Source organism: Linepithema humile, chromosome 3 (genome assembly GCF_040581485.1).
Source record: "Linepithema humile isolate Giens D197 chromosome 3, Lhum_UNIL_v1.0, whole genome shotgun sequence".
NCBI lineage: Eukaryota > Metazoa > Arthropoda > Insecta > Hymenoptera > Formicidae > Linepithema > Linepithema humile.
Window position 1 is genome coordinate 3,844,570 of NC_090130.1, and position 26,996 is coordinate 3,871,565.

General features: G+C 43.4%; 5 protein-coding genes and 1 long non-coding RNA gene across 11 annotated transcripts; 2 read left to right on the top strand and 4 right to left on the bottom strand.

Moving 5' to 3' along the window:
• Positions 1 to 94: 94 nt before the first annotated feature.
• On the top strand, positions 95 to 2,601 carry LOC105676581 (protein CNPPD1). The gene is made up of 5 exons (XM_012374599.2): positions 95 to 384; positions 544 to 631; positions 712 to 911; positions 1,286 to 1,414; positions 1,566 to 2,601. Exons 1-5 carry the CDS (start codon positions 352 to 354, stop codon positions 2,352 to 2,354), a joined length of 1,239 nt encoding a protein of 412 aa, XP_012230022.1. The 5' UTR covers positions 95 to 351; the 3' UTR covers positions 2,355 to 2,601.
• LOC105676582 (uncharacterized) lies at positions 2,590 to 5,666 on the bottom strand. 2 transcript variants are annotated; one of them, XM_012374600.2, is made up of 6 exons: positions 5,094 to 5,666; positions 4,776 to 4,901; positions 3,790 to 3,831; positions 3,502 to 3,569; positions 3,237 to 3,440; positions 2,590 to 3,014 (listed from the first exon to the last, which is right to left on the bottom strand). In XM_012374600.2, exons 1-6 carry the CDS (start codon positions 5,491 to 5,493, stop codon positions 2,931 to 2,933), a joined length of 924 nt encoding a protein of 307 aa, XP_012230023.1. In that variant the 5' UTR covers positions 5,494 to 5,666; the 3' UTR covers positions 2,590 to 2,930. The 2 variants fall into 2 exon arrangements, with proteins under 2 accessions (XP_012230023.1, XP_012230024.1); XM_012374601.2 differs by having other exon boundaries at positions 3,790 to 3,816; positions 5,094 to 5,663.
• Positions 5,667 to 5,761: 95 nt separating this feature from the next.
• Positions 5,762 to 7,166, top strand: Nelf-E (negative elongation factor E). Its single transcript, XM_012374602.2, has 3 exons — positions 5,762 to 5,999; positions 6,200 to 6,699; positions 6,823 to 7,166. The coding sequence occupies exons 1-3, from the start codon at positions 5,910 to 5,912 to the stop codon at positions 7,064 to 7,066; spliced, it is 834 nt and encodes a 277-aa protein (XP_012230025.1). The 5' UTR covers positions 5,762 to 5,909; the 3' UTR covers positions 7,067 to 7,166.
• A 1,167-nt stretch (positions 7,167 to 8,333) lies between these two features.
• LOC105676411 (microtubule-associated protein futsch) lies at positions 8,334 to 16,577 on the bottom strand. Of its 3 annotated transcripts, XM_067352468.1 has the most exons (4): positions 16,249 to 16,577; positions 14,298 to 14,682; positions 9,758 to 13,312; positions 9,438 to 9,561 (listed from the first exon to the last, which is right to left on the bottom strand). In XM_067352468.1, the coding sequence occupies exons 1-4, from the start codon at positions 16,422 to 16,424 to the stop codon at positions 9,544 to 9,546; spliced, it is 4,134 nt and encodes a 1,377-aa protein (XP_067208569.1). In that variant the 5' UTR covers positions 16,425 to 16,577; the 3' UTR covers positions 9,438 to 9,543. The 3 variants fall into 3 exon arrangements, with proteins under 3 accessions (XP_012229675.2, XP_067208568.1, XP_067208569.1); XM_012374252.2 differs by having other exon boundaries at positions 8,334 to 13,312; positions 14,298 to 14,658; XM_067352467.1 differs by having other exon boundaries at positions 8,334 to 13,312.
• On the bottom strand, positions 14,953 to 16,225 carry LOC136999069 (uncharacterized). Its single transcript, XR_010889477.1, has 2 exons — positions 15,597 to 16,225; positions 14,953 to 15,515 (listed from the first exon to the last, which is right to left on the bottom strand). It is a non-coding gene; the product is annotated as an uncharacterized lncRNA (long non-coding RNA).
• A 1,190-nt stretch (positions 16,578 to 17,767) lies between the features above and the next one.
• Positions 17,768 to 26,991, bottom strand: LOC105676412 (protein SCAI). 3 transcript variants are annotated; one of them, XR_001101386.2, is made up of 5 exons: positions 26,616 to 26,990; positions 24,666 to 25,516; positions 21,482 to 21,895; positions 19,938 to 20,431; positions 17,768 to 19,715 (listed from the first exon to the last, which is right to left on the bottom strand). XR_001101386.2 is itself a non-coding variant. In XM_012374254.2 (4 exons), the coding sequence occupies exons 1-4, from the start codon at positions 26,807 to 26,809 to the stop codon at positions 20,187 to 20,189; spliced, it is 1,704 nt and encodes a 567-aa protein (XP_012229677.1). In that variant the 5' UTR covers positions 26,810 to 26,991; the 3' UTR covers positions 17,768 to 20,186. The 3 variants fall into 3 exon arrangements, 1 of the variants encoding a protein (XP_012229677.1); XR_001101385.2 differs by having other exon boundaries at positions 19,886 to 20,431; XM_012374254.2 differs by having other exon boundaries at positions 17,768 to 20,431; positions 26,616 to 26,991.
• Positions 26,992 to 26,996: the final 5 nt, after the last annotated feature.

A 26,996-nucleotide genomic window follows, 5' to 3' on the forward strand; every position in this document is an offset into this window, starting at 1 on the left:
GTGTTTCTATGGACTAGCGCCTCTATGTGCATAAAACGTGCGCATTGAACTACGTAGCCAATGTCCACTCTCAGTCTTCTCTCTGGTCACAGTATAATTCTATAGTATAACGGAACTATAAACTTTTCTTTTGTTACGTTCATGCTTGATGAATCATAACCTAAATTTCGTGTATTCTACGTGTCTTCAAGCACTTTCAAGATATTACTGATGCAGTCTATTTGGATTTATGTTCTTACAAAATTTTAAACAAAGTGATTGTCTCTCATATATTATTCAATCATCACGATAAGTGTTACATATATTATAAAAAAATTAGACGTTTATGAGTTTATTTGCAAGTAATCAACCATGAGTAAAAGCATGGGTGGGCCAAGCTTGAAGGTAAATTATGTACAGCCTTGAAATATTTTTAGATCTTAAAAGCGCTTTAGAAGCACTTGTGGATTGAAATAGCGAGAATTGCTCCACTTTCTTTCAATATTATTTCCTGATAATGATTGCATGAACGAAAGTCTTGATATATTTCTTATTTTATTGCAGGAACATGATGAGTTTTTAAAACGTATAAAAAAATCTTTATATTATTCCAAATTACCAACGAATGGATGCTTAAGTTTGCCAGTTACTGGTTAGTATAATAGTTAATCCAAAGTTAATGCAAATGTTAAAAAATAAGATTTATGAATCAATTTTTTTTTATATTTTTAGAATTAGTAGCTGAGTTTTTCACAGAAGCGAAGAGTGATCATACATTGAAAAAGCTTGAAGTGGAAGAAGCAAGCAGAATATCTGAAAACGTTTCTCCTTGTCCTCTTGTATTGGCTCTATTGTATATTGAGAGATTAAAGAACCGCAATCGGGAATATCTTCAGCATGTAACACCCTCTGAGCTATTCTTGGTTTCCTTGGTAATTATTTTATTATAAAATACTTTATTTTAAAATTATATATGATTTTAAGAAAACATTCATATTATATAATATGTACAAACAGTATATAAATATATAATATTACAATCTTGTGATTTATGATGAAAAAAATAAGAAAAATATGCTCTGTGCTGAATAAAAAATAAGAAGTAACGAGCTTCAAGCTCGCAAGAACCATTTAGATATGTTGTGATTGGTTGTGTAATTTTTATCTCAATACGTTACTTTATTCTTATAAACTTGCTATTAAATATTTGATTTATGTTTTGGAATAAGTATTGCCTTTATTTAATCTGAATATGAATGTATGCACAATAATAATTTATAAATGAATTTTTTTTAACAATTATTAGATGGTGGCCTGTAAATTTCTATATGAAGTTGATGAAGAAGATGGAGTTTTCAATGATGAGTGGGCAAAGGCGGGACTAGTGACTGTGCAATGGATGAATAAACTGGAAAAAGATTTTCTTGCTGCAATCGTAAGTAACGTCTTAATAACTTTTTAACCTAGAATAAAAACATTAATATTATGCTGTTCACAATTATTCATAATGTCAAGTCTATTAACTTTATGATAGATTGAATAATTATTTACCATTGAATATCCTTTCATCATTTTTTGCGTTACAGGATTGGACAGTGTGGGTACAATCTCAGGACTTTTGGAAAAGACTACAACAACTGGAAAAAGATGTGGCTTACCGGGAAGTACGTAAACGGGGTTGGTGCACGTACACTGAGTTGAGTTGCTTGATGAATCCCGTCCAGCTGATCACGATCGCGCAAACCCTAATAAACGTCTCTTCAATTTGCTTGGCGACTTATGTTGCCGGTTTGGCGACTCTCCTGGGATCCACTCTGGTCACTTGCTTCGTTGTAAATAGTGTTCTGCCTGGAGCGTTGCTTGGTGTGAAACAACCGAAGAATCTAGAAACAAATGTTACACCAATCGAGTTGACCTATCCATTAATCAATACGCAATCTCAGGAGATTGGCGACGACAATTTGCTGATATCCGCCTCGTTGAACAGCGATGAGAGCGTTGTGGATTATTCTTCAACTGCAGAAATTGACAACAACAACAACAACGACGACGACGTAGTCTGGCAATGGTGGTTGAACTCGACGATGACTTGGCTGCCTGAGTATTGCTCTTTGAAGAGTAACGTCGAGGTCCCGAATTCCACTAGCAGATTGTGTGTTATGAATGTTAATTCTTCGTTCAACGCGTCACACATTACGGAGATAGAGAAGATAGAGAAGATAGAGGAAACGGAAGATTTTACACTGGAAGATTATCGTCGCAATGTGAATTGGAAAGAAGTGCTAGCGCAAGATTGGAGACCATCGCATCGATTGAATTACGAAAGTGTCTTTCGGTCGCCGTCATTAAAAAAGGATTTAACATATGCTTGCTGATAGCGATTTGCCTCTTAGACAGCCTTCTAAAAAATATATACATATATATCTCTATTTTTTGTACTAACTTTTTGCGATCTAATGTTCGATATTAACAAATATGTTTTTCCAATAAATATTCGATATTGCATACTATAAACATTGTTGTTTAAAAATGAATGTACGAAGAGGCGAACGAAGAAGGAATGAACAAGGATGCAAATTTTTGCTGTTAAAATTCAGAAAAATACACGAATATAAAATAAAATGTTTATTGCTATTTAATTATTCTTGTAACGATATCATGTGAGAGTTGAAAAACTTATTCAAGTTATTTCAGCTGTTAAAGAAACATAATATTTTTAACAATATTAACACAAATTTCTAACAATTCTATACATTTTATATGTTCTATACATTTATACATTAAATACATTCGTTGCAACGAAAATGGTGTTATTGCGACGTTAAAATTAAATGTTAAAATTATAGAAAAGGCGTTCGTGAAGCAAAGCGCTTATTATAGGTGTGGTGTATGGTCTACTTCGCGTGCCAATAATTGAATTAATTCGTTAATTAAGTCGATTTTGGAACAATTCAACTACCATTGCGGAAAAGCGCGGCCATTGGTATAGGCGTCATACCGATAAGGCATCCAATCGTCACTCCGATGACTCGACCCTGCATTGAATAGAAAAACGCTGCTATAAGTTACAACAAATGCTAAAGAATAGTTCATTCCGAAGAAATATACATGATAATTATATATCTTATACTTTTCAAATTAGTTTCTTATACATTCATCTACTTTTTAAGTTTTATAACTTTGTTTCAGTTAATTTTAGAATTTCAATAAGCAGCAGTATTTTTATATATATCGTTAATAATAATAATTAATCATACCACGTTTACAGCTATCCGTGTCCTAGGTAGATTCAGCTGTGCTAGTGTCAATTTGGGTGTGTCAAAGCCGATTTTTTGAGCGAACCTCTCAACGTAGTGCACCGAACCGATTCCAATGACATCCGACACCGTGTTGCCCAATGCGGCTGCCGTCATGGTCGAGATTGGAAACCTTCTGTTCAACATCGTCTCGATTTGATCGCCCTGAAACGTTCATTTGGAAAGTCAGTAAACAGCGGACAACAGAGACCTGTAAAGTACGTACAGCAACGATCATGATGAAGTTGTCGAGAAAACCAAATCCTATGAACGGAATTGCATTCGCGATCGCGACTGCAAAAATACAATGAGATTATTTATTTTCCTTTTTAATCAGTATTCTCTATGAGATCTAAATTATATACACAAAACTTCGGTGTATATCTTAAATGCGTAAAGTTTGTTAAAATAAAATTCTTTCTCCAGAAAAGCAAGAAACGAAAAAAAAAAAAAAAAATGCGATTCACTAACGAATATCTAATTGAGTAGCTCTGACATAGTAAGCAATACATACCTACCACCAGATCTTTTGTGGTTGGTTCTGGAACGTTTTCAACTGCAATGAAAAGAAATTCAATGAAAATCTACAAGTTATTTAACCAAATTAATTATTTAATTAAAAATTTCTACAATCGTTTAATGAATTTAACTAAGCACCAACTGCTAAGTACTGTTGATAAAATTCAATATTTTTCATACACAGATTGTATTTTGTAGTGATGTATTTTTTAATATAAAATAAAAAAGGAAATTTTATTAAGATTTAAATATAACAAAAACTTTGAACAATTATTTTCAGTGGTTCAAGACTTCTTTTTATTATGAGGGAAAGAGACCAGAAAGAGCTCATACTTGAAGAAGATTCTAATAAAGAAATCATTTTAGAATAGTCAGAGAATAACTGAATAATTTGTGATGATTTTAAAGCAACCCAGATGAATGATTACTTTAAATATCAGACATTTGTAGGAAATACAGAAAATAACATGTGCAGGAAAAAAAATTCCACAATTTGAGGATCAGGAAAAATTAACTTCCACAGTGGAGGAAGATTAAAAGAGAAGGGTGAATCGTAGAAAGTGTCCAAAGTATTACCTAACTGTGGCACTGTGGTTGACCGTGAAACATCCGAAAAGTTGTGTTAGAATAGAAGAAGCAAGCGAAAGGGTTAGTGTAATTAGAGAGAAAGAGAGTGAAAAGTAGTGAAAGAGAGAACAAGGAAGATTTAACTTACAGAATAACATCCATGGAGATCGCATTGCAGGAAAAAGATTCCATTATATCCAAAGATACCATTAAATAACAGTCGAGGATGTTAATTTTATTTTGCGAGATCTATAGGTAATAAATCTAAGTTAATGCTCATAACATTTTTATGTATGTAACAAACTGTTACACCAAAGATTAAAAAAAAAAAACTGCATCTCTTTCTTTAGTAGTCTTGGTGAGCCAATTACAACGTACATGTCGTTCAAACAATAATAATAAGAACATTCTTACCATACTTGTTATTTAACCAGTCATCTGGTACAGGGCAGAAAGTTCCTGTAGGATCCACCTCGCCCAACGATGGTAATTTGCTAGGCCTACCAAGTTTGCTCCTCCATCGGATAGCTGCAAGTTGACCTGACAAAAAATGCAAAAACTTTATTATTCAGTTCATAACGACGTATTACATAAAAATCAATACACTTTATACAATAAATATACACTTCTAAACGATAAGTTTTCATTCAAGATAAATCGATTTTATACAAAAATAACAGCCAAATGCTTGTTTAAAAATATAAATCGATTGAAAGCTAATAATATGCTTACCTTCATAGCCAGCCTTCTCTTCCTGCGATTTGCTTTCATTCAATGCTGTCAAGAACAGCTTACGCTCTTCTGCGGTGAGCTTCAACACCAATTCCTTCGCTTGTTGCTTCGCCAGAGCTTCGATGACAGTGTCGGAAGTTATCGGAGTCTTCATGGAAGAGAACATTCTGCAGCTTTCGTGAAAATGACTCGAGATTTGTGAAACACCGACGATGCACGATAACGTCGGGCACCATCGCGATAAGTTACTGTCCATTAATATTTTGCTACAATTAGAATAACGCGATTGCTTGCCGCTGAATCGCGCGAAATCCCTCGAAGTGAATCCTCGTCGACTGAGCGCTGTCATTGACACACACATTTGGTCAAAATTCAGAAAACTTAAATTCTTCGAACACATGTAGATTTTTATTCGTCGATTTGCGAAGTTTCTGCCGCGTTATCTTGAGATGACAGCCTCTTGAAGACTTATCAGATTCTATTCGGTGAGTGCGCGAAAATGTTCAAGGACCGAGTGATGTAGACTCTACATTGCAGAGTGATGTCAGACGATGGCTATATATGGAAAACCTAAAAGAGCAACCGTTGAAGGAGCGCTCAGCGCACGAAAAACTGACATACAAGTATGAATTCTATGTGTGTGTAACTAGGAACGAACATGGTGGCCCCCCTCGCCGCGCGACGTGTTTCGCCGCTAGAGCTTGTGCTCCGTCCCTCTATTAGTTCGTGGATTTGACAATCCGTATTGACGTATATTTGTTTATTATTATTGATAGTGAGGCAGACTCGAAGAATTTTGATTATTGCTAATATTACATGCAAAATATGGTGTACTTACATTTTCCGTTAAATCTAACAGAGGAAGAATTGATGTTGCAAACTAAATACAATAAACTCAAGAGAAAGGTGCATATTGAGGTTATGTTTATATTTTCGCATCAAGTATTTTATATATATTGAATACAACAAGCGCATTAGATAGCAATTCAGAATAAATTGTAAATTTTTATTTTAATTTGCGTAAATGTATTTTTAAACAATTACTATAGTTGCATGTCTTTACTGTAATCACTCTTAATCATCTTCAATAATTTTTTTATTTCTAGAAAAAAGCGCTGCAAGATCTCAAAGCTCCCAAACAAGAAATAGAACGTATTCCTCAGGCACCAAAACGGCCTACTGAAGCAAGGGATGCTCGTGAAGTAGCTAAAAAGTTAATCAAATCCGGTGTGATTACAGCTCCGAAGACTCCTAAGAGACCGGAGCAAACTTTCAAGAGATCTCGTGGATTAGAAAGAAAACTAAATAGTACAGAGAAAACAATTAGTTCTTACCAACCATTTTCAGCTACACAGGAAGAAGAAGAAACAGAGGCAGCAAGGCCGAGAGTAAAAGATTTGTATAACAGTTTTGTTGGCGCTCAAGATACTGGAGAAAGAAATGTCAGTGATACGCATACTCCATCTAAACAGGAAGTTAAGCCACGCACAGGGAATACGTGTACGACGATATTTGTATGTGGTTATAAAATAACAGAGGATTATCTTAAGAAACATTTCCAAAGTTTTGGAAATATTATTAATATTTCGATGGAAGTGGAGAAAAAGTAAGCATATATCACTTTCTGTTTTATATATATACAATAATATGCATTCAACACTCTAACATATTAAATACTTTTATAGTAATATGTTAACATTAATAATTGATTTTGTTCTTATTTTTCTAGCCGTGGCTTTATAACTTTCGAAAAACCTGAAGCAGCTAATAGAGCGATTAGCGAAATGGATGGCAGTATGGTGTCTTCAATCCAATTAAAAGTATCATTAGCAAGAAGGCAACCTATAATAGAGCCTGTTGGTGATGCTATGTCCAGTTCTATGTGGTCGCCAATTGCAGCTAATTATTCACAGAAAAGTGCATATAAAGACAGACGAGATCTTAAAGTATATGAAGAAGATCTTTTCCAGTAATTGTAAATTATAAAATTCGCAATAAATTTAGGCAAATATTATCAATGTTTGTAGAATAATGAGTAATATATGATTATTAAAAATGTTGCAAGGATAACAATTGATTATTAAATCTCAGACCTATTTCAAAGAAAATATAGTTAAGTTTTTGTTTTTATATTTCATTTTCTTTACACCGATTAGCCGTATGATTATCAGTCATTTGCTCGTACCTTAAGTGTAAAAAAAAGAGATCAAATTAAAACGATATAAGATATGTAATATAAAAGAATAATATACAACATAAAATATGTAACATTTTATATTTTATATGTATATTTTTTGATATTCAGATTATAATTTTAACAGTTAGACAATTTGTAAAATTCGATTTTTACGAATTCTACAATTTATACAATTTGAGAAGAATATAGATAATAAGATTTTTACATTAAGATAAAATTTATACATTATTCCACAAAAACTACTCTATAGAAAACAAAGCAAATGCTCAAAATTATGAAACTTTAAAACTAACTCTACATTTAAAAAATAACGTTTACCACCGACGTTAACATTAGCGTAAAAATGTAGGTTTGATTTCAAAGTTGCGTAATTCGGCCGAAAAAAATAACAAAATTAAAAAAAAAAACCTGTTTTATAAGTAAAGTATTGTAGTATATTTTTTACACTTGTTATAAATTTTATGAGAAAATTTTTTTTATCGAGCTGCAATGTTGAAACCACATAATTTTAAGAACAAAACATTGTGTCTTTTTTTTGGTGTTTAGAATTGTGAAGATAAAAAATTTTCAAAATAATCTAAAGCATGATTTTGATTGATTTCTGATTTTTCGTCAAGTTACAACGGTTTGAAAATGACTTCATTTCGGGCATCCAAAAATTCGAACGTCACGACGTGCAAAAGCAGCGCGGCTGAATGGCTGAGTGCGCGGTGACTTCAATGCGCGCATAGTACACTGATGCATTCGTGCGTACTAATGGCGTAACCAAATTTTTTAAATAAAATATTAATCATTTTTAATATAACTGTAATCTGAATTTACTTTTGTATTTTACAAATCAACGTATTGTCGTGAATAATTGCCATCAAGAATTTTTAGAGAAAGAGAAAGAAGCAGCTAAGAAGTAACATCGCAGTAAGTAAAAATGTGAATTTTGCCATTTGTATAATTTATGCATATTTATACGTTGGATCGCTAACTTTTGAATTCTAATACGTGATAAAATTAGAATTAAAAGAATTGTAAATAGAGTACATCAAATATTAAATTTTATAATCGTATATATATTTGGCACAGTAATATAATTTTACAATTTATTTCTTACAAACCTGGCATTTCGTTTTATTTCGTTATTTGTACAAGAATTACAATTACGTCTCAATTTCCTGTTTTGTCGTGTTTTTTTTTTTCAATCATTTTTCTCCAATACGAAAGTCTTGTTATATAAAACAAATTTATATAAGAATATGAAATTTTAACTTCTACGAATCAGTGAACTACGTGTGAATTTATGAATAGTATGTATGTGGATTTGTATGCACAATGTAAGTAAACTGTATTGTAGAAAACCGTGTTATTTAGGAGGATTGAAATAATCCCAGTGATGATAATGCGTTACAGTTCGTGTGCTACTGAAATAATATATCAACAAACCCGCGATCAAAAGTAACAGGGCACATATTACTATTTCCACCTCTCTAACTTTCTCCCTCGTGTCGTCCGCGCTTAGCGCGGACGTTAAATACCCTACGAAATGCCTCATGGCTTTTATACCGGCCAAACGAAGAGCCCGAAGAAGTTGCTGCGTAGTATCTAAAACACCGGGTTCTGAATCGGTGCGTCGACTCGTTGGTGCATCACTCAGAGAAAAGAAATGGGCTGGAATCTCGGAGACTGGAAAGGCGATGAATTGAGTCGAGTTGGGAGGTGAGGAGGATACCGGCGACTGAGAGGACTCCCTTTGACCCTCCCTAAGGGCTTGTCCCAAGTCGGGAAAGTGGGTGATGACGGCACGCTGCGGTTGTGCGCCCGTGGGAACGCCGTGTCCCGCTTTCGAGGCGTAAGAGATGACGGCACGCTGCGGCTGAGCGTCCGTAAGGATACCGCCGTGTCCTGATACGGTCGAGTCGGGCGTGTCGGGAGTCACGGAGATGGCTGGTGGCAATGAACGGACCGGGGATGCGGTCTGCCGCATAGCAGGCGAGGGGGATCTAGATCTCGACTTGCGGAAAGCCGGCTCTTTACTATCGGACACGTCGTCCTTGCTGCCACGAAGACCCGCAGACGTTGCGCCCAACTCGGCAGTGGTGGTCGTCGTTGCTGTTCGGGCAGAGCTACTCGGAGGCTCGCCCTCTGCGCGCTCCGGCGACACCCTCGATTCGGAGGGTCCGGTCGAAGAAGGCACATCCGACGAAGGATACGGAGCACGAGATTCGTCCACGTGGGAGCCCGACGTGGTTCGCGAAGTCAAAGTTAGGGGATGTTCGGGATCTAAAATTCGTAAGGACTCATCTTGAATATCCGCAGCAGCCGTGTGCAAATGCGCGATGCTTACGTCTGCATCCTTGGATTCTAGCTTATCTATTTTAAGTATCTGTGGGGGAGGGGAGGGGTCTTTGGTTTGAGCAACTGAGGGGGTGTGTGATGTTTCTTGTTCCCTGAGATCTATTACGTCTGTTTTAACAACCTTTTCGTCCTCGTCGGCCTTCATCGTCTCGTCTTCCGTGGACGCTTCCGGTTCGCTCGCGACGGTCTCGCTGAACTCCGCGACGGCCTCGTCGGATTCCGTCGCTTCTCGCGAGGACTCCCGCTGCTCCGCAGCCTCTCGCTCCCGAATTTGACCGCCGTCCGTTGTCGTGGGAATGTCGGCCATCTTGCGGCTCGCGGACTCCTTCTCGCTCTCGCGCTGCCTCTCCTGCGCCACAGTCTCCAAGTGGCTTCTTATCGCTATCAGCTCCCTGATGATGGCCGGCGACAGGCTCTCCTCCAAAGAGTCGCCGCCTCGCATCAACTCCGACGCCGTGATCATCATCGCGTCGATCTCGGACGCCACGATCTTGTGCGCTTCTATCTGCGACACGCTCAGCCGATCGACCTTCAAGTCTCCGACTTCGAGGGTGCTTATTCTCAGCGGCTCGTCGGGCAACAGTAAGCCCGACTTGATCTGACGTGGTCTCCGCGGCGATTCGTCCGCGATGCGTTCTTGCAGATGCGGCGCCGATCTGTGCTTGTTCTCGAGATCGGCCTCCCTCATCGGCGACGGCGACGTCAGCGATACCGTTTCGAACGCCATTCCGGCGTCTTCCATCTCCCGTTCCATCTCCTCTTCCTCCTCCTCCTCCTCCTCTTCCTCCTCCTTCCGCAGGAACTGCGATATCGGCAACGGCGGCACGGGCGGCGTGCCCGTTCTGCTCGGGCTGGGTATGCGTTCCATCGACACTAATATCTGCGAGCCGGACCTGGAGGGCGTCACTATGAGCTTCGCCTGCGTCACTTCCTCCTCGATCACCATATCGTCCGGCAGCGGATCGGTCTGCGTCGCCGCCGTTGCCTCCATCATTTCCGCGTACTCGAATGGGGTGCGGGGTCGTCCGACGACCTGCTCCTTCCTCGACCTGGGCGGCCTCGGCGGCGCCGGAAGCGGTCGACCTTGCATTCGATGGAGCACCTCGCCGCTGCGCAGATCTCTATGCTCGGTGTCGTCCGTCTCGATCTCGATGTACGGCTCGGACTCGGCGGCCGACAGGGTCGTCCTGGTGATCGGCTCCGACGTCATGCTGGTGTCCCTCGTTCTCACAGGCCCCAGAGTGCTGTACGCCCGTAGAGGCCGCTTCGGCGGAATCGGCCTCGGCGTCGTCGCGAATTTGCCGCGTTTTCGCCTGGGCGGCGGCGGCCTGGGCGGCTTCTCTCGTTTTTCCACGATCGCGTAGCCGGAGAGGTCGCGCGCCGAGCCGCTCTCGTCCTCCCGCGGTATGTCCTCCTCGATGTAGCCGGCTTCCGGCAGCGATTCCGCGCCGTGCGACGTCCTGTCCTCGTCGGCGGCGACCGACGTCGTCCGCGAGCGGGATCGCCTCTTCGGCGGCAGCGGAACCGAGCCCTGCCGTTGCAGTCGCGCCTCCAGATTCTCCATGTCCTCGCGACTCGCGGATACGAGCGTATCGCCGTCGGCGCGCCGATCGAGCAGCGATTGCCGCGATCGCGTCGGCATCGTCGGTTTCTTGGAATCGATTTCGGCCTCCCATTCGCGATGACCGTTGCAGATCGGCGCGACCACGTCGCCGTTTCGCCGATTCACCACCGCTTCTCGATGCGAGCGTTTTCGGCGCACCGGCACGACGGGCGGCGCGGAAAGAAGACCGGGCGAAGAGTCGGGTATCACGAAGGGCGCCGGCGGCGAGAGGATCGACGTTTCCATCGGCGGCTGCGACTGACTGCGCAGAGAGGATCTCGACTTCCTGCGCGCCGGTTTCACCACAACTATATCGTCCAGCGGCTCCTGCGACAGTTCCCGTTGATCTCCCCCTTCCGTCTGATACACGACGAGATGCCTGGAATCGCTTCTCGAGTCGCTGCGGGTGCGCTCGCGGAACACCTCGTCGACGATCGACGTTTCCCGACTGCGCCGAGCCGAGCGTTCCCGCTTCGGTCTGACCGGCGGTGCTGCTTCGTCAGGCTCCGCCGAGTCCTCCTTGCGTTTCCTCAGCGACCGCATCCTCTTAGGACGTTGCGGCGGCGTAGGCGGCAGCTCGTCGTCCCGCAAGGCGTTCGCGATCTCCGATCTGAGAGCGTCTCGGAGCTCGTCGGTCAGATAATTGCCCAAGTTCACGTCGTCCTGACTTATACCGCTCGCCCGCAGGAAGAACTCGTCGGAATCGATCTCTTCTATCACGCCGTGGCGCCTTCGGTCGCAGGAACTGCCGCTGGACGCCTGCTGCTCCCGATCGGACTGCATCGACGACGGCTCGTGCTCCTCCTCGCCTTCCTCCAATCCCTCCCCCTGCTGCTTCTCTTCGGACGTCGTTTCGCGTGGCTTAAATTGCCTTGGATCCACCGCCATGAACGCTCCGTCGTAGTCCTCTGGCTGCAGAGCTCGCGGCATGTCCTCGTCTAACGATCTCGATCGCGGGATGAATTTTTCGTCGGACGTCATCTGCTCCTCCGCGCGCCATTCGTCCCGCGCCGCTGCATCGTCGTTCTCGCGATTCGCCGCTCGATCGTCGTACAGCCTCGGATCGATCGCCTCTTCCCGCTCGTACGATTCCTCCCGCCTTCTCGACGCCTTGTGGCTTCTTCTAGGCGGAGCGGGACGCCGATCCGACATCTCCGAGGATTCCTGCTCGTAATCCATGTACTGTATCTCCTCGTCGTCGTACTGCTCCCGCTTTCTCGCGTCCTCCCACGGGATCGCGCGAGCGGCCGCCAGTATCTCTTCCTCGGTTCTGGCGGACAGCCTCGGCGGTTCCTCTATCGAGCTCTGATGCCACGGTGGAGTGCCGTCGCTCGCCGCAGCCTCGTCCGGGCGATCCTGGTCCCGGGTGTAAGCGGAATCTCCGAAGCGCGACGTCCATCTGGCGCTGAAAGCCTTTCCCTTGCGTGCGCGCGGGAGAGTCGCGCTCTCCGCCGACTCCGCTCTCGAGTCTTTCGGCGAAGACGTCGCGTAATCACCGCGCTTCTTCGACTTCTTGTCGAAGATGCGCGGATATGTGGCGAAGTCGAAGATGTTGCGCTTGGAGCCGGCCGTCGATTCGGTCGAGTGTTGCTGCTGCTGCTCGCGCAGCGGGGGCGGCCGCTTGACGCGCGTGAGCGCGCTGGGCAGGTGAATGTTGGGCTTTTTGATATTGAACTTTGATTTGTCCGGCAAGTGGAAGCGCGATTTGTCCGGCAAATTGAACTTCGGTCTCTCCGGCAGGTGAAATTTCGACTTGTCGGGCAGACTGAATTTTCCCGCTTTTTCGGAGATGGACGATCTTATCCGCTCTATTCGGCTAGGTCGCTTCTCGGGCGTGCGAGACTTGTCTGACTTGCCACTGCTGGCTGCCGATCTCTTCGTCGTCGTCGTCGTCGTCGTCGTCGTCGTTGTTGTCGTTTTTTCGGGCTTCTGCCGTTTCTGCGGGAACGAGAATGTGGGCCGCTGGATACCCCGAAGCCGGGAGCGCAGTTTACCAGCCTGATTCTTTAAACGCTGAGGGAAGCCGCGAGCACCGCGTCGGAGCGGCAACTCCTCCATCATAGACGAGTCTACCTGAAATTATGAACACTTCTGTGAAAATGAGGATTTCTTTCTTTCACTTACACGTAACATAACGGCAAAATATAAAATTTGTTTGTTGCAAGCTATTTAAAAATATTTTTTTAATATAGTTTAATGTATTTTTTGTTGCTGAAAGCGAGAAAGAATCCGGAAATCTAGTATTAATGTAAGATGTTATAAATTATGTATAATATTGGTCAAATAGCCTTTTTGAGGTCGCAATGAAAACGAATTAGCATCGTGCCAAGCATTCGACATGCAATGCCGTTTAGAAACACGAAGAGCATTAAAAGTGCACACTTTTCGAGCGTTATAAATTAGACCTTCGCCGCAGTATTGTGAAACCATTAGGTTTCGAGAAACTTAAAATTGGATTCATCTACTGTTCGATTCTCCGAAATAAATCGCGAAGTACTTTGGTGAATTGACGTGAATCTCGAGTCAATTTACGCTCTCATTGAAAAATATCGGCAAGGTCGACGATGATTAATATTTCGACGGCGCCATACATATTCTTGGATCCGATTGCGCAATCGATGGAAAAGCTCGAGCTTTCTGGAACGTGTTGCGAGCGAGACGATTGCACAATCGGACAGTGACACGTTCGCGCTTCCTTTTTACACGCGAGTTTCGCTAAATATAGGCGCCATTTGGTTTCGCGAGTAACGAACCGGAGACAACAAGAGAAGCCTCGCAAGCTCTTCGTGACGTTTTCGAAATTCCGGGGGTCTCTATCGATTCCTGTGCGCGGCGCAGCTAAATTTAACCGTTCTTTTTATCTTATTCCTTCTTGTTCAATTCGCGAACGAAAGGCCGCGGCAATCGGAAATCTCGGACGATGCACATCGCATCGATTCATCCATAATATATTTTCAAAGATCAAAGATTTTTTACAACAGCAAAATTCGTTTCCTTCGCGCGGAGAGCTTCACTGCGAAATATTCATTTCTGTCGGATCAAACTCGGCGAACACTACCTGACTAGTGTTGATCTCGCCGTCGGTCCTGGACTCGGTGTAGGGAGCGGGCACGTCGAGGAATCGCTCCTCGAGTCTGTCTTGAAGCTGCTGCGCCGTGGGTTCCAGTTCCTCGGCGGACGTGTCGCCGGTCTCGCCGAGCTCGCGGCCCTCCATCGCGCTATCCTCGATCTTGCCGTCCAACGGGAGGACCACGCTGCGGTCGAGGATCAGCTCCGGCGGCAGCCGACCCAGCACGTCGATGCTGTCGACGCTGTCGGCGACGGGCATCACGTCCGTGTCGGTGATCCGCACGACCGGAGCCATCGCCGGATGCGGCAGCAACGGCGGCGGAGGCGCGATCGGTTCGTACTCGTGCTCGCTGCAGCGAGAATTCATGCTTACACTGAGACAATGAGATCGATTCTCTGAGAATTGAACTGCCGATTCAACTAGCCCGCATGGTCGCTGCGATAGAACTTTCCTCGAGTATATTTGAAACGAGGCGGATGTTTTTTAATCTAGTGACGCGCGAGTCAGGCGTTACATCATGGATGTCAGTCTCGCGGGCTAAAATTTCTCTCTTTATTCTCTTGTCGTGTTCAACAAGAAAATAAATTCTACTCAAAATATTGTTCTACACTGGAGGAGTAAGCGTTAATAAAAAAGAGAAAAATAGAAATATAAAACAGTTGTGTTATTAATATAAAAATTAATTATTCTTCTGTTACATATTGTTCTTACAGACGAGCGTTATTTAAGTATAAATATATGCTATCATGCATTTATTAACTAATATGTAAATATTGCTCCGTTTTGTGCGCTATTTTATAGTAGAGATAAAAAATTGCGCCGAATATCATACTATGAAGTGCATTATATTCAAAATAGATTAGTCTAATCGTGTCTAGGTTGTGTATTTTAGACATCTTCCAATTTCTCCCATCCGATGATGACGTATTGTCCCACATGTTTGACCCCCTTTCGATCTCATGAGACCGACGCAAACGAGTTCAGGACAAAATTACACAGGATACCTACGTCGGAATGGTCATGTCGATTGAAAAAACTCATCAACCGATGACATGCTAACCATGTCACTGTCTGTAACGTCGCGTTATGTTCGTTTTTTTTTAGACTCACAAGTCGAACAAGAAGCAGATGTTATTTTCAGTGCTACTTTAGAGTGTGCAATTTTCCGCGCATACCCCTCATTGATCCTAGCACTCTTACATTTTGCTGGAAAGATATTATTTACAATTTTTCATGTAAAAATAATATCTGATCCTTTAAGTATAATATATCTGAAAAATTACTTACTAAAAATTTCCTAAAGAGGTGAAAATTTGGTACGTTTAATTCTCGATATTATGGATATTGCAGGCAATCCTAAATTTTTCTGTTTGTACACATCTTTTCCAGGCATCTCGTATATTTTCGAGTCGATTTTAGATACCGATTGCTTTCATTAATTAAAATAAATATTGAGATTACTTTTTTTTGTTTTCGAAATATTGATAGCTCGTTAAATTATCTTCAACACTAGCCACTTGCTAAAATATCTTGTTTTGATCAATATAGTGTGTGATCTAATGGTTTCGCTGCAGTTTCGCGCCGTGGACATCGCGGTGCGCACGTGTGTACGCACGATCTGCGAGCGTGGTGCGGGGAAATCGGACTCGGCGGATTTGGGAGCTGACTGAGCTTTCTATCTATAGCCAGCCGGGCGAACCTTAAATAGCCGCGGCGGTACGCGACGCGGTTTTCGCACGAGTGTGCAACCTACACCCGATACCGCGACCTGGATGTCGGCGACGCGAAAGGTACAGATCGAACGGGTGATCGGTGAAAAGCCACCTTGTACCGTTTACCGCCCCGCGGCCGGAGAGACGAGACGCCGTCCGGCCTCGCGCCGCTCTCGACATCGGCGGGCTCCGGACACACGCGGATGGATGCGAGGATGGATACTGACCTGCAGCGGACCGCGTGTGGCTGCTGCATCGTCCTGGATGGCGGTCTGACGAGGAGAGCACGCCGTTCCGGCAGAAGCGAGTCGCTCTGGTAGTACTGACAGCCGCAACGGACCTCGCGTCCGAGGCTCGACGTCGACGATGCCCGCGAAGCACGTCCTCGCTGCTCCGGCTCCATCCCCACCCCCGGAGGGACGCCGTGTCCGGCACTCAGTCCGCCTCCTCCAGTCTCTCCTCTTCCTCTGCCTGCCTACCTGATCTGACGTTGACGATCGCGCAACGACGACGACGACGACGATCCCGTTTCGTTGTTCCTCTCGTGCCGATGCTCGCGAGACGAGGCACCCTTTGCCTCTCGCTCGGGAGAAAGAGGGAGAGAGAGAAAGAGAGAGAGAAACACAGAGAGAGAGAGAGAGAGAGAGAGAGAGAGAGAGAGAGAGAGAAAGAGAGAAGGAGAGACAGAGTGGAGAGAAGGAGGCTGAGCGGTCGCTCTAGAGCAGCCCGCTGCAGCGGCTCCTAGGCGACTCTCTTCTGTACCCTCGGTGGTCCGCCGCGTACGCGACCGGAGCGGACATCGGATTATTTATAGCAGTCTCCGGTATTCGACACTGTCTCGGGCTGCCTGCACCACCGGATCACCTGGTGCATCGCGTGCGGTCGTCGTCGCGGTCCGCGCGAACTGCGGGCAAATTTTACCTGGTAGTTCGTCGAGCTCACGGGCCGTGCTTCTCCTCTTCTTCTTTATTTGGTACAGTTTGGCAGCGTGGAGGAAGTCGGGGTCGACGCGAGTTTTTGGCCGAGCACCAAAAGCCTGATAGTATTCTGTATACTGTGTGTTAATGACCTTTGCCGCTACCTTCGGGTTGAAAAATTGAAAAATGAAAAAGAAAGAAAAAGGCGAAGTCAACGCGAGTGTGAAATATGAACTCGGGAATATTTCTTCAGCTCGCTGCCGTCGTCAATGAGCAGAATTTCTGTCAGCGATAAACGACACTGACAAGTGCCGCTAACACAGCGCGGAATTAGGGTACAGCTGCGGTATTCTGTATTGCGTTAGCGCCACTTATCGGTTGTCTCAATTATCGAAGAAGGCTGCTCGTCACTGTGGCGGCAACACTTTCGTGCGATCCGGTCTTTCGTTATTTTAATTACCTCTAAAGTTGTCATTTCCTGCCGCTGTTATGCGCGAGCCGCATTTATCCGTGACAAAAAAAAAAACGTCGAATTGTTTTGCGCTAAACACGGTGCAGAATACTGTTGAAGGAGAGCATAATTCGTACAGGAACACTTTTTGGTTCTCTTGGCAGAATGCTTCTATTTCTACTTGTTAATTATCCGCTGAAGAGTTCCTCCTCGGAGCTTCCTTAGAACTTTGTCGGAGCTTCCTTGGAGCTAAAATAAAAAACAGAAGCGTCTTCGGTAAAATCAAAACGAAAATTGAGCGTGCATCTTGGACGGTTCTCGAAATGGGAAAGTGTGTTGGCTTAAAATGGGAGAGAAAACGGAAAGAATTACATTAGCTTGGTTTGAAAGGTGAAATTTTTTCCTCTCGAACAATCTTGCTGCATGTGACGCGCATTTTCTCTAGCATAGTACGAAGAAAGATATAAAGGCAGCCAAGCGTCATGCGCGGCAACATGGGATTCGGCGATTGTGTCACATCTTGGCACTCGATGCCAGCACCGCGATACAATGCTGGTGATGATACCTAAACGCTTGTCGACTTTGTCAATGCGCCTTGGTCAATGTAAAAATAATTCCTAGAGAAAGGCCGCGCAGCTGCGCCGCATTCTTTTCGAAAGCTGCATCAGTGTTCATAATTATGCATATTCATAACTCGATGTTCCGCGGTATATACATCTGTACCGAGTGTCTCAAGATTACCGGAACATCTTTCATTTACTGAGAAATCAGTCAAGAGAGAGAGAGAGAGAGAATTAGTCTTTTTTTTTTTAAATATAATTTTGACCGAATAAGTCGTCCTTATTTCAATCAATGTAAAGAACGATCAAGTTCAAATTAATTAAGAAATGACGAGACAAAGGTAATGATAATTCTGAGACACCCTGTTTATGTACAGAGTGTTTCACAATGAGTGGCAAGACCGAGGAGATAATTTGGCAAAATTGAATTAAAATGAATCGTTTAATTGAGAGGTGAATTTTCAAACTCTTTTGAATTTCTTAAAATAAATTTCCGATTAATTCTCGCGTATAAAGTCGCTTTCTTCTCGGTCCATTCATTATGGGATACTCTGTATAAATCGTATAAACGTTATATATAATATTCTTTTGTCGAGCATATTCTTCTGTAGCATATATTACACAGGGTATTCCAGACGTACCACGTCGCTTTCAGCGCTATTAACATTAAGCTCAAAAAGAAAAAAATATATTAATAGAGAATGTAGCTTTTGAGATGTAAATAATAAGAGAAATGAAAAGGTTTCGGTGAATCAAGTTTTGATGATTATAAATAACAAAGAGAATTATTCGTCAGCTGATTTTAAATAAAGTTTACTTCAATAAACTCTTCATTCAGTTTAATATCGTCAAAATATCTATTTAATCTATTAAACTAAAGGGCGGACGGTGTGCTGCACGACTAAGTTCTCTCGCAAAGAAAAAAAGAAAATTCCGCACGAAATCCATCAACGATTCCATGACTGAAAGATGGTCCGGTAGGTCTGAAACGCTCCGATACTTTGCAATGCTTTATAAAATATATAGAATATATAGCATGTATAAATATATAATACACTGTGTATGTGTGTTACGCTAGGAGTTCTATAACGATGTTCACCCGACGTTCGTTCGGCCGCTAAGGTCCGATATTGTGGCGTCGTCCAGGGGTAGATCGCATGTACAAGTTGAGCGCGCGGTAATTTCTTCGATAATCTTCCGACTCGCATGGTCGCACGCTCATTCCGCCGAGTCGTCATCCGTGCGGCTAACGTCAAACTCCTCGCTCGTAGACCGCGCTCTACTTTTTGCTTATAAATAAACGAGCGAAGGAGATGAGACGTTGCCGCGTGGCACGCGCGTGGGTGACGCTCGGCCGATCGCAAAACGACCAAGACGAGCAGCGACGGTCGGAGACGACGATGCGATTCTCTACCTTGAATCGCGCGCGAAGCGGCGCGAAGACGGTGGTGCCGATTGGCGCTTTCACGGTGCGAGTACGAGACAGAGAGAATGCAAATGTCGGGGGAAATGTGTTATTCGTACGAAAATTATATTGCCACTCCATATATACCTATGTTACAGTTCAAGCATTCAAACGCATTTTTCATCAAGTGTATAACTCTTGAAGAACCAAAAGCAGTAGTTTTATCTTTACATTACTCAGTCCGAAGCGTTCGGTGTAGAGTAGTGCACTCGCTTGATCGTCAATTTGATCCTCGGTGTCGCAGAGCGGCGCGATCTCAGTGCAGTCGGACGATGTAGGCGAGTGTCCCGTCGTCCGTCCACTATAAAAAAATTCGGTAAATTTATTACGCAACTAAGGTGTGAAAGTTACATAATAAATAACAGAAATATACTAAGTGAATAGTATAAAATTTATGAAATTTAGCAAATCTCTGTTATTCATCGTGTAATTTTTACATCTTAGTTGTGAAAATTCACTGATTTTTTTTACAGCGTGATTATGCGAAATCGGTAGAGCGATTCGGTGCCGCCGTATCACGTACCACCGGTCGCATTGTGTTTCGAGTCTTCGAGGAACGGAGCTCTTCCACGCATTGAATCCCAGAACTGAGTCACACCCGCGGCCCGCAATCTCTCGAATTTTCACGCGATTACTGCGAAGACGCGGTTTAGTGAGGTCTCAGTGTAACGATTTTATTGTTGCAGTTGTAATTACAGTAGTCGTAATCATAATCGTGGTTGTGAGATGGTAACAGGGTCGTGTCCGGGCCCGGGCAGGGTAAATGCCGGGGTCAGGCGAGCTCGTTACTGTCCGGGAAGTGGTCGCGGGCGTCCAAGCAAGCGGCCAGATCGAGCACCAGGTGATGAAGGGTGGGATGTTCAAGGACCTCCGCGTCCGGCAGAGGCGGATGGCATCGCGGCCTCTGCTGACGGGTTCTGAACGAGCGATGCAGATTCAGCACCACGTCGCAGAACACGTAGCGCACCAGCAGCAGCCGCAGAAAATCGTCGCCGAAGAACTGCAGCACGCTGGTCTCTGCGGGTTGTAAGGTCATAGATGAAGTTACGTGATGTCGAATCGATAGGAGGAACGGTCCGACTCGATGGAGGAGGATACTCTTTGAATGTCAACTCTTTTTTTAGTTTGCGCCGTTCAAGTACACGCGCTTATTTTTCTTTCAATTCTGTATTGGTGAAAATTTTCAATGAAAAAACTATCCGCACTTGATTTTTTTTAATTTCCTAAATTCAATTTTCAACTAGATTTTCTTGGAGCAATGCTGAGTTTGGAAGAGTTAAGAATTATTTATCAGCAGCTTAAGATTGCACGACGCTTTCAAGTTTGATTCTCCAAAATCTTTTCATTTCTAGTACCGATCAATTGAATTTGTTCGAGAACTTGTGGCTGACGGATATTTGAAACAAAGAGCGCGATTGTTCGGAATAATGGATAGTTTACGGATATAACATCGATGCATCTCGGCGAAGACAACAAGTATCAATAACTATCCTTAACTCAAGCGTTAAAGAGACACGCAGAAATTGGAAGCGCAAATTCGCCGATAAGTTTGTTTGGATTTAGGTCAAACGTGTTTATTGTTGTAACACGACCGTAAGTCGCATTCAATGAACCTGGCGCTTAACGAGCACGCCCTCGTTTTGACGATAAAATCTTAATTTTGCTCTCGCTCTTTCCTTAATGCCGCGTTCTAACTATCAAATATCACGCCATATATTGGTCAAGCAACTAGCAAATCCAATTCTATGCACATCGTTTTACCTACAATTGCTGCGCTGGATTAGCGCTGATATTCCGAGAGCCTTCACTTAAGATATTCTGATATTCAAATTCGATAATTAGAGTATTTGACCGTTGAATATCCGCCGATATCATGAAATGTAAATTGCTCTCAAAATAAAATATGAACGCATATCTTTTCGATTTCCTGAATAATGCCGATTTTTTACCGATCAGCGGAAAAGTTATTGAAAGACGGTTCAAGATCACCTAGAATTTATCCTCCACCACGTCCGTTCCTCGTTTGATCGAAGCCTTGGACAATGGTCGGGCGTCGAGTATCCTTACCGCATCGGGAACGCGTTACGAGCTGACTGGCCTCGTTAAGGAATCGCTCGATGTAACGCTGGCAGCGCTCCCAATGTTGCACAGGCAGACTCCTGACGTTGCATATAAGGCAGAAGGCGGCTAGGGGGGCGTGAAGAAAGAGGGTGAACAGGCCGCCACCGTGTCGCAGGTCGCGCAGGGTCGGCGGCACGTCCTGCGGCGACATCAGCACCATCAGAGGCTGGCCGAAGTAGCGCGGTATCTGCTGGAACACGAAGCTGTTGTCCGAGTCGACGACGACGAAGAGCGGCTTTCTGGTGAACGGGTAGAGGTCGCCCGGATAGACGCAGTGCGGGTCCTTGCAGCCGGCCGGCCTCTTCCCGTGCTCCGGATCCCTTTTGTTGCACGTGGACACGCCGCCCAGGTCGTACCCCACTGCAAGATCGCAAGATTTTATCAACATCGTGCAATTCTGCGTTCGCCGATCCGTCGAATGGATGTCAGGCAACGTTGAGGAAACTTTGATACTCTCGATCGTGTTTATACGACAAAGTATTTCGAGATTCGCATCAAGAACTTCGAACACATATTCCTTCAAAGAATTGTACTTTAAATAATCTTTCCCCGCCGAAAGTTTATTCAGTCATCTCTTTGTTTAAAACTTGCAAAATTTTCAATATCTCAATATTTTGATAACGGAAGCGTAAATTAAAATTTTAGAATAAATTGATGAAAAGTTTCTTTACTTTATTATCTATTTGTATTTAATGCATCGATTTTCATTAATGATGCAAGATTCGATTATAACAAATACGTAAAACTATAAATAATCTCATTATTGATACATATTAAAAGTTTTAAATACGCTTGATATGTACAGTAATTTATGAGACGTGTCTTTCCCCAATATTGCCATAACTCGTCGAAACAAATATTTATTTCCAAGCTTCAGCTAACGTTCTAAGATTTTTATATATATTTTCCGAAGCAGCTCCATCAATAAACAAAAGTCAAGGAATTTGTTCCACATTATTTATGTTGCCAATTATTGTAATCGATTGAGTCGTGGCTTCTAATACATTGATATTGATTGCAAAGCTAGATTCACCGCGAACGAACCGTACGAATCTTTATTACGAGGCAGCCTTGATACTGGAACGCTGCTCTATTTTCTCCCGTTGCAACAGCAACGTGTAGCCTTGGTTTAAATCGCAACTAATCAAAGTTGCACGTAACATGCGGATAAATAGTTCGTAAGTTTGCCTTTTGATAAATGTTTTTGTCAGTGTCATAAATAATGTGCAGCATAAATATTTCACAAAATCGTACAGTTATAAACATAGTAATTAAAAAGACAAACTAAAAATTTGGGGCAAAAGCAAAAAATTCTTGCGGTAGATTTACCGCATTAAAGCATCGCAATAAGCATTCGTTCAGCTAGAATGCTAATAAATTATCTACAGAACTTTTGCACCTTTTAATCAATTAGATATCTATATGTATCACTCAAACACACTATAATTAAGTTTGCAAAAATTTCTAGCGAGGTTTTGTAATGCAATTTGTAAAAATCTACGCATTGCATGCTTATTATATATCGTTACTAAAAATCTATAAATGAGAGAAATATACGCAAATGAATGTTCCCACGCGTAAAAGCATGATGAATGTGTTATTATTATTAGCATCATCGCAATGAACGAAATATGTACTCTCTACGATGAAGCATCTCTAAATAAATCTTGTTCCAAAGATTATTTTATTTGCTTAAAATAACAACCATAAAATTAAAAAAATTGTTCAAAGCAGGTTTTTTTTAATAAATTTATGAAAACTGAATCTAAATTTATTAGAAGGAATCTATCTCTGGAGCATTTTTCGGTCGATCTGGGGCACACTGTACGGTTCATTCGATACAGAAAGGCGTTCCGGGAGTAGGCACTGGCGTACACGTGTACGGAGCACGTGGTTTCGGGTCGGCTATGACATCGCGCGGATTATCGTGTCGCGGCCGTTCCGATTGAGAGCACACGGGAAACCCAGCAAGCCACTTCCACGATGAGATATCGGCCGGCCGAAGTACCGGATTACCGACCAGGGAAACTGACCGAAAAGACCGACACGCGTACGTCTTCGGCTTCGCCGAGCGGGTGATTCGCTTTAGCTCCGCATGACTGTACCACGGGCCGCTCTGTATCAGTGGTCACTTTTGGACGAGCGCCGTTTGTGCCGGCGCCGATCAGAGTTAGGAGCGGACTCGGTGGACACGAGATTGCAGGGCGTGAAATGCGGGACTCGATACTTCGAGTTGATAGCATTCAAGCGCGATACGGCGAATAATGTCGCAATGGCCAATCCAAATGGTTTCGCGTGATACCAAACTTCAGATACGAACGACCTATTAGTTGCAGCTTACAATTGACCGATGTCGATGGGAGATTTTCGCATCGGTACGTAAATGTACCAAAAAAAAATCAAGAGAACAATTTCGCGCCGCGATCGAAGTTAATCCCACGTATTGTTCGCAATTTTTCGTTTATCTGATTTTTGCGTTTACGCTTTAATCAAAATTTTGTCCGCGTATTTTAAATGTTCCGAATCTCATAAAAGTCGCTCCGTTTAATTCTTTTTTTATAACCTTGACGAGTAAAATAATTAAACGAGTAAAAGTTCAGAACACCTTGCGTTGCGTTTAAATTTATTAATAGCTGTATATTAATAAGAAATTTTTATTACTATGTTAATATGAAAATAACGTAATGCAAGTAATGTAAAATATAAACGCTGCTGTCTGAGAATTTCTCATTGTTTAATTTAATTCATTTAATTCATTTAATTTTATTTGCTTGAGAAATTGCTGTTGTATACCGTCATTTATTCCTATAAAAATATCGCTTTCCCGCGTGATATTTGTGGCGTGCTATTAATTAACTCGTGAATGATCGCCGGCTGAAGGCGAAGCGAATAAAAACCACTTTCAAGCGAATTGTTTGCGAAGCATTTAACTTCTATACAACTCAGATTTTTTTTTCAGATAACATACAGAGATGATTTATGTATCAATAATGTCATTTGTGAAAGATGCATTTTACTTTTACTATCTAGCGAACCTTCTATTCAAAATTAAGATGCGTTTGACGTTTATAAACTTGCGACAACGTAGCGGTAAAAAACGAACAGGTATAAAACTCGATTAAACACTCACTTTCTTCGGGATGTTTGATGGTGGAGAAACAACCGTCCGCCGACAGGTACAGCAGTAACGCGCCATTGGCCGGTAGCTCCTTGAAGCCACTCGCGAGGACAAGTTGTATCTGGCTGTAAGTCGGTTTGTACAGCATGTACTTGTGCGGATTGTCGCGTCTCGGCGCGCCGTTCTCTGGTCCGGGATAAGGTCCGGGTCTGAAGGGCATCCGGCCGGCCGGCGAGGCGTCGTGCAGGTGGTTCGGATCGTCCCTGGTCTCCCGCTCGAGTGTTTGCACCATTCTGAACATGTCCATCGACAACTCACTGAACTTCACCTGATCGGCGCAATTGCCGACGATTAGGATCTCTTGGAGAGATAGGCACATGGGTGGCGATCGTTCGACGGGCGGGCAGGTCTGCGCACCGAGCCTGTGGGTCAGCACGATGGGGTTCGAGTCGGAATGCAGTACATTGATCGCGGACTCGGCCTTGACGAAGGCCTTAATCTCGTCGAGGACGAGATTCCACTCGAGCTGATCGTCCGGCTCGTAGGTGCTGGTGTAATCGGCTATCTGGGCGTCGAGCTCCTGCACGAGCTCCCGCACGAGCTTCATACGGTTCAGTAGGAGGCAGACGCCGATGAAGCGGGCGTAATACCTGAGCTTCTTCACCATCAGATCGCTCCTGTCCTCCTTAGCGGCGCGGCTGTAATAGGCGCGACCGCGTATCGCCGCGTAGAACGAATAGGCCTCGTGCAGGTAGCTCGTCTCGCTGGTACGCAGATAATAATGATAGTAGAGCTGGCCGATCTTGCTGGCGATCTCGCCGATCTGCCACCTCTTAAGGCCGTACTTCGTGTCCAATATCGTTCTGAAACAAGAGAGACCGCACATGTGAGAGCACGTTTCACGCTGCGTGTTGTTTTAATTTAATCGTCGAATTATCTTCGAATTCGGACATTGATTTTTACATAAATTTTTCTCATGCTTATCTTATGCGACTAATTAAAACAATTTTATAGCAATTGCAAATTTTAAATAGTCAATTGTTTCTGAGAAACAAGTATTTTAAAAATACATTTAATTAAAAATGTGACATAATTGAAACATAGATGTGATAAACAAATTTTATATTATTTTATTACTAAATCAAGATCACATTAACGTAAATGATGTGTAAATGTATAATGTAATTAATAATAAAATAATGAGAAAGATGAGAAATGCAAATCATATCTTTTTCATTAATATTTTTAACATTTTTTAAGAGAAAGATGAATTCTAACGTCGAGCTAGCGATTAATCTATAAAAACCCAAAATGAGATCTCTGTTCAATAATTTCAACTTTAACGACTAAAGTCAACTAGCAAAGACATGCAAAATCTGGAGCGCGACACACGAGGACTCGGTCACGTGGGCCTCACCGCACTTTATTTCATCATCATTACCAGATTGTCGGATTGACAGCTGCGAAACGCGATTAAGCCACGCTGCGGTTCGCGAACGTTCGCGTGCTAAAATGTATCGCAATATCAAGAAGGACATCGTACGATATTTTCTACGATGGTCATAATTTTGCGGCATGCCTCGCCGAGCGCCACCACTATTAAATATTCGCTACTTGTCCAGTCCGATCGAAAGAAATCATGAATGAACGTCGAGGTCAGAGAAATTGACAGAAATCTCCGGATCAAATGTACACGTTTCACGAAATCGAGTTGAGTTTATTTTACAATTCTCCACGAACGCTCGATAGAGCACTTCTCGCACCGATAATCCATTATTAGCGAGCTCTTTCGAAATATTAACTCTTAAAATAACCTGGTGAACAGAACCGTCATCGGGTGTGCTCCAGGATGGGAATAGAAAGAAAAAAACCTCACTGCTAAGTTATCTCTTTCTCACATATATGCACGCGTACGCACACGCATATACACAAACAAACTCCTCGTTTATCTTTATCGCTCACCTGTGCTGCTGCTGGAACTTCCAGAGCTTCGTGTAGACGTCGAAGGTCCGCCCGAAGTAACCCTGCCACTGCTTGTGCCCGTATTGCGGCAGCTCGCGCAGCCCGTTGAACAGCTGCTTGCTTTTCTCGAGCAGGTGACAGAACTCGAGGACGACTTTGCGCTCGTGGTCGTCCATACCAGCCATCATGACCATCTTTTCGGCGAGTCGAGACCGCGATCGGACGCTCGCTGGACGCCCTCCTCGACGACACGGTCGCGGCGGGCCCGCGTGATGGCGCCTGGCGATTTCGCCACCCTTTTGCACGGCGCCTACGACAACGGCGGCCACGGCGACCAATCAATACTTTTGCCCACCCCGCATCAGGGGGCGCAGTGTGCGC

Coding starts and splice junctions, on each gene's coding strand:
- LOC105676581 (XM_012374599.2), top strand. CDS start 352: ATGAGTAAAAGCATGGGTGGGCCAAGCTTGAAG. Junction 912..1,285: donor AGCTATTCTTGGTTTCCTTG/GTAATTATTTTA, acceptor AACAATTATTAG/ATGGTGGCCTGTAAATTTCT. Junction 1,415..1,565: donor AAGATTTTCTTGCTGCAATC/GTAAGTAACGTC, acceptor TTTGCGTTACAG/GATTGGACAGTGTGGGTACA.
- LOC105676582 (XM_012374600.2), bottom strand. CDS start 5,493: ATGTGTTCGAAGAATTTAAGTTTTCTGAATTTTGACCAAATGTGTGTG. Junction 3,570..3,789: donor CACAAAAGATCTGGTGGTAG/GTATGTATTGCT, acceptor GTATTTTTGCAG/TCGCGATCGCGAATGCAATT. Junction 3,015..3,236: donor CACGGATAGCTGTAAACGTG/GTATGATTAATT, acceptor TATTCAATGCAG/GGTCGAGTCATCGGAGTGAC.
- Nelf-E (XM_012374602.2), top strand. CDS start 5,910: ATGCAAAATATGGTGTACTTACATTTTCCGTTAAATCTAACAGAGGAA. Junction 6,000..6,199: donor ACAATAAACTCAAGAGAAAG/GTGCATATTGAG, acceptor TTTTATTTCTAG/AAAAAAGCGCTGCAAGATCT. Junction 6,700..6,822: donor TCGATGGAAGTGGAGAAAAA/GTAAGCATATAT, acceptor TTATTTTTCTAG/CCGTGGCTTTATAACTTTCG.
- LOC105676411 (XM_067352467.1), bottom strand. CDS start 16,424: ATGGAGCCGGAGCAGCGAGGACGTGCTTCGCGGGCATCGTCGACGTCG. Junction 14,683..16,248: donor CCACACGCGGTCCGCTGCAG/GTCAGTATCCAT, acceptor TCATTGTCTCAG/TGTAAGCATGAATTCTCGCT. Junction 13,313..14,297: donor GCGAGATCAACACTAGTCAG/GTAGTGTTCGCC, acceptor TCATAATTTCAG/GTAGACTCGTCTATGATGGA.
- LOC105676412 (XM_012374254.2), bottom strand. CDS start 26,809: ATGGTCATGATGGCTGGTATGGACGACCACGAGCGCAAAGTCGTCCTC. Junction 25,517..26,615: donor AAGTTCCAGCAGCAGCACAG/GTGAGCGATAAA, acceptor CTCTTGTTTCAG/AACGATATTGGACACGAAGT. Junction 20,432..21,481: donor CGTAACGCGTTCCCGATGCG/GTAAGGATACTC, acceptor TACAACCCGCAG/AGACCAGCGTGCTGCAGTTC.